The following is a 15,242-nucleotide window of genomic DNA, read 5'->3' as shown; positions in this document are numbered from 1 at the left end:
AGAGCCAAGGCGGGTGAGGTAATATCTTTTATCGGACCAAATTCTGCTCTTGAGACAAGCTGTGACGTTGCACCCCACAATGCTTTATAGAAATATGCTTATGAGTGTGAATATGACATAACTGGAATATGTTTTATGCTAGATATGCCCTGTAACGTATCTTTGCAAAGTTTATGTTCTTTTGCATGTATTCACCCTATTCGTATGCATGTATCATTTTTATATCTGAAGTTATGAGCGTTGGCTCTATGGTTGTATTTAAAGTGTTTGCTGTAGAAAGCACCTAAGGCAGATTTGGTCAACATAGTGTAAAGGGGTTATTCAAGTAATTGGGAGTACGTGGTTAACAATGGACCTTGATAGACGCCAATCCACATCTGAGCTTTCCTGCGAATGTCCTGCAGAAAACTGAGTCATGCATGGACATCTGACTTGCCCATGTGACTCCAAAACTCCATTTTGTAGCTGGATTCTACACAGGGAGGGAGAGGGGTTTCCACCCACAAGAGAGAAATTATATAAGCCCCTGGGAAAACCCCTCCATTTTGTCTTCAGCTGGCTCAAGAGGTAGCCTTTCCCCCACAAAGGAGACTTGAAAGAAACTGGAACATAGGACAGTAACTACAGGGGTGTGAAAGATTGCTGGATCCAGACTAGAAGGAGGCTTATTGGAACATCTCTGAAGGTGAGATTTCATCTGTAATCATTGCTTTACTGTATTAGGCTTAGACTTGAATGTTTTATTTTATTTTACTTGGTAATTCACTTTGTTCTGTCTGTTATTACTTGGAATCACTTAAATCCTACATTTTGTATTTAATAAAATCACTTTTTACTTATTAAGCCAGAGTATGTATTAATATGGGGGGGGGGGGGAGAACACAGCTGTGCATATCTCTCCATCAGTGTTATAGAGGGTGAACAATTTATGAGTTTACCCTGTATAAGCTTTATACAGGGTAAAACGGATTTATTTGGGGTTTGGACCCCATTGGGAGTTGGGTACCTGAGTGTTGGAGACAGGAACACTTCTTAAGCTGTTTTCAGCTAAGCCTGCAGCTTTTGGGTCTGTGTTTGTAGCAGGCAAATGTGTCTGTCTCAAACTAGGCAAGGCACTGAAGTCCCAAGCTGGCAGGGAAAACAGGCTCAGAGGTAGTCTAGGCACATCACGTGGCAGTTCCAAAGGGGATTTCTGTGATCCAACCCGTCACACAAGCTTTCAAGCTTATGCAGCTTACCAGCTTGAAAAGAGACAGCTTGAAACCTTGTCTCTCTCACCAGCAGAAGTTGGTCCGATAAAAGATATTACCTCAGCCACCTTGGCTCTCTAAGATCCTGGGACCAACATCACTATAACTACACCGCATGCAATGATGTATGTGTTTGCAGGACTAGCATGAGTTACCTGTTTGCTCAAGCCAGTATGGTCAGGCCAGAGTGACTGGTCCTGTAGGTGCTTCCTATCTATATTGGGTTTTTTTTTAATGTGGACCTTCATATTTTGTCTCTATTACTATTACATTGCAAGCTGTTGTCCCAATACATGAGCATCAATCTGCTCAGCCTTCTGGCTGGTCAACTGCACAGAATGAGAGATTCAGCTAAAATATCTGCAGATTCTTTATCTCTATTAATCAAGAAAAAAACTATTTGCTTCTGCAGGGTGGGATTTTGTTAGCGATGCTGAAGAGAATAAATGTTAGAGATGTTTTTTAATAAGACCAAATTGCTTCATGTAGCTCCTTCACACTCTTCACGGGGAGATAGTTTCAGGTTTCTAAATGTTTTTGGCTGCACAGCAAGATCCATGAAGTAACAAAGTTAGCTTCCAATTAATTCTTTGCAGTTGAGTCTGGGATAGAGAGCTGAGAACTGTAACACCTGAAGTACACAAAAGGCGATATAAACAATAAAAAAAAAACCTTTGTCATTCAAATATGAGGCACTAGAAGAAATTAACAAGGTACATCCAAATGGGGCTGGTTTTGTATCATCCAATAGAAACAATCTCCTTTTACATTTTATTTTCAGTTAACATCTTTTAAATGCATACTCTGTTATTAACAATATCACTCAGTTTTGAAGATCAGAGGAGCATAAAATGTGTCATTTTCAGTGTTCATGTAAAGCACAGATAAGGGCACCTCACAGGCACAAAAGAGGTTACATGACATTTTTTGATTAGATTAATTGTATTGTTCTCCTACAAGAAACGTGTTTAAAAGGTACAGAGAACATAAAAGAAAAGAGGGAGGACTGTGCAGTTTTAAAGTCAATTAAGGAGTTGATCAGTGTGTGCAATGAAGTGGGTTTTCCTGTAAATAAAAGCAAGTTTATAATTTTATTCAGGTGAGTAGCCCCATATTATTCAATGGCAATGCTCACATAAGTAAAGTTACACAGGAGTTTAAGAGTTTATGGGGCATATGATATAAAATGTTATAATGGAGTCATATCAACCCTTCATTATCCACACATACACTTAGATCAGGGGTTCTCAAACTGGGGGTCAGGATCCCTCAGGGGGTCACAAGGTTATTACATGGGGGGGGTCGCAAGCTGTCAGCCTCCACCCCAAGCCCCGCTTAACACGATTATAAATGCTGGAGGCTAAGTATATAAAAAAACGTTATTAATTTATAAGGAGGGGTTGCACTCTGAGGCTTGCTATATGAAAGGGGTCACCGGTACAAAAGTTTGAGAACCACTGACTTAGGTAATGGAAAGCCAAACAGTTCTTTATTAAAAGAGGGATCAGTGGCTAAGTAAAGGTACTGTGACATGATCTGTATCCCAAACATATACACAGGCCAAGGTTTTCAACCTAAAATCAGGCTCTTCAATCAGTGACAAAGCACCTTAATGGCCTGCTTTTCAAAAGGGCTGAGCAATCAAAAGCTCCCACTGCCTGCTCAGATCCTTTGATCAAGTCAGGAAATTCTAAATTGCAATTTAAAAAGTCATGATTTTTTAAATGTTGCAAAGAATGGGAAAACACAGTTTAGATACTTTTGCTTGTGAAGTAAGGCGCTATTCAATTGGAGTAATCTCACTGAAGTCAATGGGATTACTCATGGGATAATGTTCTGTTTAGTTTGCATAAGGGCATCAAAATCTGACCCCTAGGAAGTCTATGGAGGCAAAGCCGGTGGATTCCATAACTCTCAGTCTTTAGTCACAAGCTCCCTTCACGGCTTGATGTTAGGAAGGTGCTTATACATTTTGTGAACTCCTCAATCTTCTACCATATGCTGCTGCAATCTGGAGCGTGATCACATCAGGTTTATTATTAGCCGCTATACATTCTAGAATTCATCAGCTGTGGGTTCACATCACTGTAGCGCACCTGTCGCCTTGAGCCAGAGAGGACAGTTCTTACACTGCATGCAATTCATACGCAAGAATCCCCAAATAAACCCTAGAATTTAGAAACTCAACCCCTCCATTCCCCATGTGGTTAGGTAAGAATAAACGTGTGCATATACAGGTTCCTTTTGTAGGGGAGAACCTTTTAAAGGTAGCACCTGCTCTTTAACAGTTCTTCATATTCATTCCTACCTATTGTTTTAGTGTCTTAAAAGCAAAACCTCAACTTTACAAATATAACTTTGTCTACCTATTTCTTTTTAGTCCATCTCCCCTTCAGGAATTATGCTCCAATGTCTTACTCTAGCCAACTGTTACTTTATTTATAGCTTTTCCTCTCTTCTGCAACAATAAGCTACGCACCTATTCTTTTTCCTAAACCAGCCAACTGTTCTGACAGTAAAGAGCCTGATCAACTTTCACTGAAGTCCAAAGCTCTTCTTTAACTTCAGTGGGAGAAGGATCAGGACCTTAAACTTCCCCTCCCCCTGAAAAACTTTCATCTCAAGAGGATCACCTTAACATAAAACACCTTGACTGGCCAGAGCCTGACTTCCATCTGAACAGCTTCTCCTCTGGCTTTCAGGATGAAGCTGTTCCTTTTAGTAAGCACCCTTGGGCATTCATGCTCAAAGACGTTATAAGAATGTTGCTCTTAGTTTGAGTTAGCTGAAATTATAGACACACCCTGTGAAAGAGTAGTATGTGTGTCCGTCCACCTGTCTCATACTTTCCGACATCTGTTTGGCAGGACTATTGAGAGCTAAAGTGTTGGTTTGATATGTACCGGTTAAAGAAATTACAGTGTTCACAGAACTAGTTACACCCTTACACACACCTGAATGCCAAGGGTTGCAAAAGTGTCTACCGAAAATTAGACACCCAAATCCGTATGTACAAGAAAGCTGGGCCAAGGGGCTTGTGCTCACTTCAGTGGGAGCTGTTGTGTGTGCACAGCTCTTCTGAAGGTCAGACGCCTAAATAGGAGGTACCAACTGTTGAGAATCTTTACCCCTCTGTAGACATTTAGGCCAATACAGATTTCACTGCCATGTCCGATTTTGACCCCTTCATAGGCTAGTTTCAGAGAAAGCATATTATAAACACTTAATAGTCACAAGATTATATCATACACTATCCAGTGATTAATTGCAACAGGTCAGTAGCTGACAATGAAGAGCACCATCTCCTAGTCAGAAAGCTGTGAAAATAATCTTGGCTCTTCCTCTGGAGCAAGTTTCTGAACCAGATTATTGGCATGCTGTTCCCTTGTGCGCTACTAGGAAATAGAGATGATGCTATCTTCACTGCACAGCGCCTCAGCAGCAGCAATCTAGCCCCTTTATACTCTTTTCCAGAACGGAACAGATAAAAGCATCAGTGTAGCATGGAATTAAGCTATCGTAACACCCCATCAGAGTGGAAAAGCCACTTGTTATAAAGACTGTGGTCGGCAATAGGCATCTCTCTCCTGTTTCAGAGGAGCATAACAGGCTGCCAGTGAATGCACGCAACACTCACCTGTTAGCGAGTGCTGATCTTGCAAACTCCTTTGTGCAGCTGGCTCATTTCCCCACCTGAGAATAAGGGAGTCTAGGAAACAGGAAGAGCACTAAAACTTGAGACAGTCAGATCCTAAAGCAAGGGGATCCTAGGAGGAGATAAGCCTGGGCAGAAGGTTTTGTTGGGCAGGGTTCATGTTGTATTATTTTTAAATTATATTTTTGTTAATAACTGAGACCCCGGGAAGGGTGGCACTTCCCCATCCCCTTCCTTTTTGACTCTGCGAGCCTGTGGTTTTGTTTGGAACAGGGCAAGAACTCCCCACCTACATACAACAAGCTGGAGAAGACATCAGCCTCAGCCTACACCTTTGCAAGCCAGTGGCTTACTCCTTCACAAACCAGACTTCGTTGCGTCGCCAGTATGGTTTCATGGGGGGGTCGTAGCCATTACACAAGTAGAAGTCCTTATGGTAGGCTGCCTCGCTCCCCAGGGCAGAGCGCAGCTTGGCGGCATAATTCACATAATCCTCTTCTTTGGCATAACCACCAAACTGCCTGCAAAGGAGCCAAACATGGAGACACTGAGTGAGACAACCCTGAAATATGGTGACAAAGGGGAAAAAGGGAACAAGATGCTAAAAACACATAGAGATGTAGATCCGTGCTGCGGCTTTTTCCTGAGCTATCCTGTCTGAATCTAATGCAGGCAAAATGTGTTGGCTTGAGAGCCCCAAAGATTAGGCAGCTTTAGTCATCCACAGATATATAAAGCATGGACATCACCTGTACTAGCTCCCCACGTCCTGCCCCACGTCTCAACCCCAAGCTGAAAGGACAGCTTCTTGTAGTGAAGGGATGGGTATCTTCAAGCCCACTAAATTCTTGGCCTTTGTGCTAAGCCTGCCAATACAGATGTTAATTGTGGGGCAAACACCTGCCTGCCGGAAACTGCACTATGAGAGGAAGCCGAATGCTAGCTAGTTCAAGTAAGAGAGGGATAAAAAACAACAAAGGGCTGCTACTGATTCCTGCAGGAACAGCCAACAGCATGCAGCTCATCTTTGTTGGCAATGCAGCTTGTCCCCATGGAGGCAACCAAACACAAAAGCTGGATCATGGCAGCATTCAGGCAAACAGCAGGAGCCTGCAGATTGCAAAGGGAAAGGCCAGGCCAGACAGAAACATCTCACCAAGGGGGAACGGATTTGAATCCAGCATAAGTGTATGTAGCAATCAAAGGAAAATATCCAATGGCTGTTCAATTCTGAATGACAATTGATGGTTTGATTCTAATTTCTAGAGGACACGTGTCCACATTACCATGTGGCACTAACTGACCCCTGGGTTAGACAGCTGGTGGGCCATGATCACTATTTATCAATCTGCTCCTAACTCTCTCATTGTTACTGGCGTACCCTCTTACGGTCTATAGCCAACATCTGTATCAGCAATAATTTCAACAGAAATCTGCCGAAGGACCTCCAGACTGATAGGAGAGACAGAGGAGTGTTCTGCTCCTTGAACACTAACCACAAAGGAAACGGGAGAGGAGAAAACCCTAATGTATTTATTTTTAAATTATATTTACTCCTTTGTGCCTATTTCCAGCCCCTGCCTCCCTAAAAGAGACGTCCAGCCTGAAATGCCATTCATAAGTGGCAGCCCAATCACAGCAGCTGAACAAAACAATGGTTTTCCTTGGCACAACAGTGACACCCCAGTGGCCAGTTAGGCCGACAGAGTGTTATTTCCAAGGGGTTCACAACCCAGTTTCTTAGCTGAAAGTGGCAGCTGGAATTTATTCAGGTTTTCTCTCTTCAGTTTACAGGAGCTGCCTTATAGGAAGTGATGAGGAACCTATTCTGAAATAATTTGCTTTTGTTAGCAACAGGTTTAGGACCCTGGCACGACCCAGGTAGTGCCTGAAAGTTGTTCTTATCTGACAGCAATTTACTGACTTAGGTTAAATAAGTTGATGATCTCAGTCCAATTCCTAATAGGCAGGTATTCACTCCTCCCATATTTCACACAAATTATCACCACTATCAGAGGGGTAGCTGTGTTAGTCTGAATCTGTAAGAGCGGCAAAGAGTCCTGTGGAACTTTATAGACTAGCAGATGTATTGGAGCATAAGCTTTCGTGGGTGTCATGCATCCGACGAAGCAGGTATTCACCCACGAAAGCTTATGCTCCCATACGCCTTTAGTCTACAAGGTGCCACAGGACTCTTTGCCGCTATCACCACTATTGCACTAATATGCCACTTTAAGAGCATAAGAGCTGCCAGACTGGGTCAGACCAGTGACCCATCTAGCCCAGTATCCTGTTTCCAACAGTGTCAGTACCACAGCTTCAGGTGGAGTGTACGGAACAGGACTATTTTGGAGAAATCCACCCGTCTTCCCCTCCTGGCTTTGGCAGTCAGAGGTATAGGGTTGCTCTGAGCATGGGCCTCATAGACTCAGATGTTAAGGTAGGAAGGGACCACTGTGATCTCTAGACTTGTGTCCCTGACCATCTTGGCTAATAGGTTAATCAGTGGCTATCCTCCAAGTACTTATCTAATTCTTTTTTGAACCCAGTTATACTTTTGGCCATTACGATATCCCCTGGCAATAAGTTCCACAGGTTAATTGTGCATCACATGAAAAAGTACTCCTTGTTTGTATTAAGCCTGCTGCTGCCCATCAAGTTCATCTGGTGGCTTCTGGTTTTTGTATTGTGGGCAAGGGTAAATAACTCTTCTCTATTCACTTTCTCCACACCGATCATGATTTTATAGACCTCTATCATGTCTCTCCTTAATCATCTCTTTGATAAGCTCAACAGCCCCAATCTTTTTAGTTTCTCCTTGTATGGAAGCCGTTCCATACCCATAATCATCTTTATTGCCTTTCTCTACATCTTTTCCAGTGCCACAATATCCTGTTTGAGACGGGGCAACCAGAACTGCACACAGTATTCAAGTTGTGGGCTCACCATGGATTTACATAGTGGTATCATGATATTTTCTGTCTAATTTTCTATCACTTTTCTAATAGTTCCTAACGTTGTTAGCCTTTTTGACTGCTGATGCACATTGAGCTAAAGGTTTCACTATCGGTGATGACTCCAAAATCTCTTTCTTGAGTAGTAACGGCTAATTTAGACCCCATCATTATATATGTGTAGTTGGGATTATTTTTTCCAATGTACATTACTTTGCACTCATCAATGTTGCATTTCCATCTGCCATTCTGTTGCCCTGTCACTCAGTTTTGTGAAATCCCTTTGTAACTTTTCAGTCAACTTTGGACTTAACTATCTTGATTAATTTTGTATCACCTCCAAACTTTGCTACTTGACTGTTCACTCCCTTTGTCATCAGTCTCATCCCCACTTCACTGGTGTGAAAAAGAAACTTGCACTGATAGTGTCCGTGTTATGTACAGAGACCACTCTCATCTCCAGGACAGCAAGCTGCCATCTTTCACAGACACTACATTTGCTTTGAAAGTTAAAAGAATTCCGTTTGCTTTGTGCTGAAACATGAGCAACGTTAAGGGGGAAGCTTTTTTGTTACGTGTAGTAGGCTCCCTCAATCTTCCACTGTGGCACACAAATCTATAACCAATGATGAGTCAGCTGGCAAACATAACTGTATTCTTTAGAGCACCCTGTTCTTTAGGGCATCCAAACCCCAACACTTTCCAGCTGCCTGGGAACACTGAGATCTGCCCCTTACGTGGAGTAAATGGTGATTCCTTCTCGCTCTTCAATCTGAATGCTCTCATCACCAGGACGGGGAGGGCTGTCCTGATATTGGCTCGGAATCCGGAGTGAGACCTTCACTTTCTGCTGTAAAGAGCCGTCCTCACCAGGAAAGGCAGTGATGGAAACTGGCGCAGTCATGCCCATCCCAACCCCTAAGGCAGATACAGACAGAGGTATTACAAGCAGAGTCCAAGCCCTTGAGAAACTAAGCATTAGGGGCCGGATTTTCAGAGATGCTGAACATTCACAACTCAGAGTGAAATCAGGAGCTGCCGGGGCTCAGCACCTCTGAAAATCAAACCCTAACAGCACAGGAGTTTCAATAATGAGACAGACCAGCGACCGATCTGGGTCAGGATCCTGTGTCCTTTAGTAGCTAGTGACAGATGCTTTATGGATAGTTTAAAATTCTGTGAACTCAACTGTGGGAAATTTCTCACTGACTCCACCTGGTAATCAGTGTAGGCCATGAAGCAGCCTACGAGCCTCAGCTGGGGCAGCACAAAACACTCCCTGAGGGAGCCAATGACTCAGAACTCTGAACTGTTCTAGCTCCGTCCAGGACTGTGTGTGATCCCACCCCAACATGGTTAGCTATTAATTTGTTATTCTCAGAAGGTATATCCAGCACATTATGACTACAACTCGCACAGGAGATGATTGTTTTTCCTTCTCTCCAGGCTGTCACTGGTTGTGAAACCTCAAATCACTCAAAGAGAAGCAGCAGAATAACAACAACGATCTAGCTGTCATACAGCACTTTTCGTCAGTAGATCTCAAAGCTCAGGGTCGTTATCCCCATCTTACAGACAGGGATGCTGGGGCACAGAGAGGTGAAGTGACTTACCCAAGGTCATGCAGCAGGCCAGTTGCCAAGCTAGGGATAGAACCCAGCTCTCCTGAGTCCCAGTCCAGTGCTCTGTCCTGGCAGTGCTCTCTTACCTGTTCATACACTTAGCTGCAGTACTTCTCATTTCAGTGCTATGGATTATGGCTAGAGGTACCTTCCCTCATCACCACACTTACTAACTTTGTGCTGGTGTAATTGCTGTTCTTTCCAGAACTGCAACCTGCTTCCTCTTCCATTCATTCCCCCTCTTCCTGCCATGTGCTACTGGAGTCTGTATACCTGCCTTCCTCAGACATCTGGGAAAGATGCAGGAGCATTTTTAGGTGACTTGTAATTACTCTGTAACCCTCCCCCCACACCCTTGTTGTGGGATATTACTGAAGCACCTTGCTTAGTACGATGAAAATTGGAAATTAATGTACGTACTTACATAAAGCAAGTTTATTATTTATTACACTTTATTATTAATTAGACTAGCCTGTGCAATTACACTAGCTAAGATAAAAGCTACAAAGGTAATCTCTGCCATCACCACATAAAAGGGTGGGTCCCCCGCACATACAGTGAGTTAAGGCACAAAACCCACACACCATATGCATACATGCTGGGAGTTCCCCTAAGAAACCACTTAGAATGTCCTTTAGAAAATACAATTACAAATCCTTCCCACAGACAAGATGAAACTAGAAGTTGAACAAAGGAGGTCTGCAAAGTTTCTGACCCTTATCATTGGTTCCTCCCACGTATTTCAGAAGCTTGAGCACCGCTTCCTTGGAGGCCTCATCAAATTGTTTCCCAGCTACCTCCACTGTAGCAAATTTCCCACCTTCGCATGTCCTTTCTTCATAGGTTACCTCCTCCTGGAAAGAGAACACAGGCAGATAACACATTCACCTGAGAGATGCAACGCTTCTCACCTCAAGGAAATTGCCTCCCTGGGGGAAATTAGATCCTAGGAACATACACTGCCCCCCACCCCTCTCCACATAACCCCCCTATGCAAAGACCAGTTTCAATGTTAGGTGGAGAGAGACTGACCATGGAGTTGTCAGTCTCTCTCCTGAGTGGAAACACTTCCTGCCTCTCTCCTGGTGGCCTACTTAGCAGCATGTAACAAACAGCTCAGATGTCATCATGTCTTTGCAACAGAGCAGATCTCAATGTGGGGTTAACCACCGTTTGTGGTACCAATGATGATGGGGGCAGGGAAAACAAAATGAGATAGAACAGGACAACGTAACCTAGACTTGAAAGGCACGGGCGAATTAAACGTGCTAGGTCACCTTGCTCCCGTTGGAGCAGCCCTGCAAGTGAAGACTCCCCTATCCACCCTGCACCCCTGGGAAGCACCATCATCATCTAAATGCAGATCAAATCAGTTACACACAGCAGGAAGCCCTAACAGATCACATTGGAGTTCTTTTGGAACAATGAGCAAGTTGGATTCTGAACAAGGAAAGACCTGAGCAGACCAGCTACTTTCACATTACTATCCACTGAGGACTCAACGCCCTGCTGATTCTCTGGTGTGCATAAGATATTAAGAGAGGAGTGTAGAACTTGATAGGCAAGTGTGTGTATGCATGAGTGCGCACATGTGTTTTGGGGGTGGGGGGGTGGAACAGGTAAAACCAGAACACTCTCTCCTTGCATGGATACAGTTCACAGCAATGGATATCAGCCAGAAAGAGGGTCACAATGTAAGGCCATAGTTTCTCAGCGTTTGCTACATTAGCTTAATCCTCTGAAGCCCTGTTTGACAAGAGTGCACGCAGTGCAGAGATAAGGCAGGCAGGCAGGCCTCCGCGCCCAAAACACTGGAAGCAGGCGCTATCTGCAACTTGGCCAGTTGTGCAATGGCAGTGACATAATTCCTTTAAAAAGGAAGGAGAAATAAGTCACCTCCTGGACGTCTGTGCAGGGTGATTGGTGCTGGGGCTGCACACCCAGGGGGAAAAGGCCCATACTGACAACACCAACAAGCGAGACTACTGGAGGCTTGGGCGTGAGCAAACTTGGGGTGAAAGAAAAGGATCCCGACTCACTGCCCGCAGCTTCTTTGCGTGTGTCAACCCCCAGGAACTGGATGATTAGGGGAAGGAGGGGCACACGCTTCCCTGCTAGGCAGCTTACACGGAGGGCAGAGGCGTCCGGGGGGATGGGGGGGGGGGAGAAGGCGCATCCCCGTGTAACACCCCAACCCAGTCACCCTGCCCCCAAACTCCGGGGCAGATCTCTGGGAGGGGGCGGGGGCAATTCCTCCCGGGCAGCCCGCTCCTACCTTCTCCCCTCTGCTCAGCACCTGGCAGGGCCACCCCTCCACCGACCCGAACAGGGAGTTCCTGATCATCCCAAACATGCTGCCGGGGTAGCGCGCCGTCCCCCCCGCGCCGGGCCGCGCCGCGCCTGCAGCGGCTCCTCCTCCCCGCGGGGCCCCGCCCCGGCAGCCGTCACCTGCCCGCTGCCCCCCTTGCTGGCCGGCGTGGGGGCTGGGGAGGGGCGGGTGCACCCGACGAGTCCGAGCAGAGGGACCCTTTCAGGGGCCCTCCCACGCCCGGGCTTCCGCGGGGGCGGCCCTCAGCGGGGAGCGGGCTGATCCTGGGTGACTGGCCCACGTGCCTTGGATCTCGGGCACCGGAAAGGCCAGAGCCGGGCGCGGAGCCCCGTCCCCTGCGCTTTCAGCCCGCGTGCGCCCGCCGCCCGGGGCACGGCATCATCCTTCCGCCATCGCCCCCTCGGTGGCGATGTCTGGGGGCTAACTTGCAGGACAGGCAATCAGAAGAGCTCTTGCGAGCCCTGCCACAGTCTTTCCAATGTGGCCTCGGGCAAGTCACTTAAGCCTAGGCTGACCGGATGTCCCAATTTTATCGGGACAGTCCCAATTTTGGGGTCTTTTTCTTATATAGGCTCCTATTACCCCCACCCGCTGTCCTGATTTTCCACATTTGCCGTCTGTGAAACTTAAACCCTACTTAAACTCAGATCCTCCAAGGTGTTTAGGTGTCTAACTCTTAATGACTTCAATGACAGGTGCTTACATATCTTTGAAGATCTGGGGCTTCAACTCTCTGTACCACCTTCCCCCCTATCAGTAGCACTGGGCTATGGGGTAATATCTGCTCCACAGTTATTTCTGTTTGTGTTTTGAGATCCTCAGGGCCTAGGTGTGTGTAAAGGGGTGGCTTGTACAAGGATGTAAATAGTTTAGCTGTAGATTTTATTAATATAGGAAGGATTATAATTTGGGGTTTGGAACTGGGAAAAGCTGATGCATCTGAGGGTGAAGCAATGGAACAAATTGAGAAACTCTGGCATAATAAAGCACAGGATCAGATGGTATTCGTCCTGGAATGTTGTGATACACAAAGGGGGGAGAGGGATAGCTTCCTTTGATGGACACCCAGCCAGACAGTTAACTGTAAAATCCCTCTTGGTAGTTAACCTTGGGAGTTTAATACAAGCCTGGAGTGGCAAGTATTATTTTTTAAAATCCTTGCAGGCCCCACTTCTGCACTTGGAGTGACAGAGTTGGGATTCAGCCTTGACAGATGTAGAGGGGGATCTGAAGGAAATAACAGGTGAAATACAGGAAATACAGACAAATATGTGTATTGCTAATTTAGAGAAGGACAGGGATACCCTACAGGAGGATCTGGATGACCTTGTAAACTGGAGTAATAGGAATAGGATGAAATTTAATAGTGAGAAGTGTAAGGTCATGCATTTAGGGATTAATAACAAGAATTTTAGTTATAAGCTAGGGACGCATCAACTAGAAGTAACGGAGGAGGAAAAGGACCTTGGAGTATTGGTTGATCATAGGATGACTATGAGCTGCCAATGTGATATGGCTGTGAAAAAAGCTAATGTCATCTTGGGATGCATCAGGAGAGGTATTTCCAGTAGGGATAAGGAGGTTTTAGTACCGTTATATAAGGCACTGGTGAGACCTCACCTGGAATACTGTGTGCAGTTCTGGTCTCCCATGTTTAAGAAGGATGAATTCAAACTGGAACAGGTACAGAGAAGGGCTACTGGGATGATCCGAGGAATGGAAAACTTGTCTTATGAAAGGAGACTCAGGGAGCTTGGCTTGTTTAGCCTAACTAAAAGAAGGTTGAGGGGAGATATGATTGCTCTCTATAAATATATCAGAGGGATAAATACCAGAGAGGGAGAGGAATTATTTAAACTTAGTACCAATGTGGACACAAGAACAAATGGATATAAACTGGCCACTAGGAAATTTAGATTAGAAATTAGACGAAGGTTTCTAACCATCAGAGGAGTGAAGTTTTGGAATAGCCTTCCGAGGGAAGTAGTGGGGGCAAAAGATCTATCTTGCTTTAAGATTAAACTCGATAAGTTTATGGAGGAGATGGTATGATGGGATAACATGGTTTTGGTAATTAAATATTCATGGTAAATAGGCCCAATGGCCTGTGATGGGTTTTTAGATGGGGTAAGATCCAAGTTACCCGGGAAAGAATTTTCTGTAGTATCTGGCTGATGAATCTTGCCCATATGCTCAGGGTTTAGCTGATCGCCATATTTGGGGTCGGGAAGGAATTTTCCTCCAGGGCAGATTGGAAGGCCCTGGAGGTTTTTCGCCTTCCTCTGTAGCATGGGGCACGGGTCACTTGCTGGAGGATTCTCTGCTCCTTGAGGTCTTCAAACTACAATTTGAGGACTTCAATAGCACAGATATAGGTGTGAGGTCTTTTTTAGGAGTGGTGGGTGAAATTCTGTGGCCTGCATTGTGCAGGAGGTCAGACTAGATGATCATAATGGTCCCTTCTGGCCTAAATATCTATGAATCTATGAATCTATGTGTAATATACAGTATACGCTGAAGAAAGGTAAGTGTTCCTTAAGGCTGTAAAATCATGAAGACGATGCTCATTTTTGAATGAAAGAAGCCAAGGGGATGCTGGGGATTACAGTTTCTGTCTAGTTAATAAATGTTAGCTAAAGCCCTATAATTTATTTGGGTTTTCCAAAATCTTTATGCAATAGATTTTTAAAGGTACACATGGAAGTTAGGTGCCCATCTCCCAATGACATTAATGGCATTTGAGTGCTTAATAACCTTAACTTCTTTCAAAATGGCAGACTGTCTGTCTAGATACTTATATGGTCCCCTTCATCTTGCTATCTGACTGTCTCATGGTCATTAATGAAATGTATCCTCCCAACACACTTGTAAAGTAAAGTATACCCCATTTTACAGGTGGGGAACTGAGTCACAGTGTAGATTAAGTGATTTACCTAAGATCACTTAGAAAGTCAGGGTGGACATGGACTCCACCAAAGGGACTTAGGAATTGTGACATTGAGCATCACAACACCTAACTTAGATGCCTAGAAACTAGGGCTGTCAAGCGATTAAAAAAATTAATCAAGATTAATGGTGCGATTAAAAAAATTAATTGCAATTAATCACACAGTTAACGAAGAATAGAATACCATTTATTTCAATATTTTTGGATGTTTTCTACATTTTCAAATATATTGATTTCAGTTACAACACAGAATTCAAAGCATACAGTGCTCACTTTATATTTTTATTACAAATATTTTCACTGTAAAAAACAAAAGAAATAGTATATTTAATTTCACCTAATACAAGTACTGTTGTGCAATCTTTATAATGAAATTTGAACTTACAAATGTAGAATTATGTACAAAAAATAACTGCATTCAAAAATAAAACAATGTAAAACATTAGAACCTACAAGTCCATTCAGTCCTACTTCAGCCAATTGAT

The 15,242-nt window shown here is 44.4% G+C and overlaps 1 protein-coding gene across 1 annotated transcript; it reads right to left on the bottom strand.

Annotated features, from left to right (window-relative positions):
* Positions 1-1,968: 1,968 nt before the first annotated feature.
* On the bottom strand, positions 1,969-11,913 carry HEBP1 (heme binding protein 1). Its single transcript, XM_048835377.2, has 4 exons — positions 11,757-11,913; positions 10,197-10,335; positions 8,597-8,777; positions 1,969-5,426 (listed from the first exon to the last, which is right to left on the bottom strand). Exons 1-4 carry the CDS (start codon positions 11,832-11,834, stop codon positions 5,255-5,257), a joined length of 570 nt encoding a protein of 189 aa, XP_048691334.1. The 5' UTR covers positions 11,835-11,913; the 3' UTR covers positions 1,969-5,254.
* Positions 11,914-15,242: the final 3,329 nt, after the last annotated feature.

Source organism: Caretta caretta, chromosome 1 (assembly GCF_965140235.1).
Source record: "Caretta caretta isolate rCarCar2 chromosome 1, rCarCar1.hap1, whole genome shotgun sequence".
NCBI lineage: Eukaryota > Metazoa > Chordata > Testudines > Cheloniidae > Caretta > Caretta caretta.
Note: the sequence above shows the minus strand (reverse complement) of the source record. Positions and strands in the feature narration are given on the sequence as shown.

Bases quoted from the DNA above. Each gene is read 5' to 3' on its own strand.
- HEBP1 (XM_048835377.2), bottom strand. From the start codon at position 11,834: ATGTTTGGGATGATCAGGAACTCCCTGTTCGGGTCGGTGGAGGGGTGG. The intron at 10,336-11,756 runs GTAGGAGCGGGC...TTCTCTTTCCAG, and splicing joins TGCTGAGCAGAGGGGAGAAG to GAGGAGGTAACCTATGAAGA. The intron at 5,427-8,596 runs GTAAGGGGCAGA...GCTCCTTTGCAG, and splicing joins GGAATCACCATTTACTCCAC to GCAGTTTGGTGGTTATGCCA.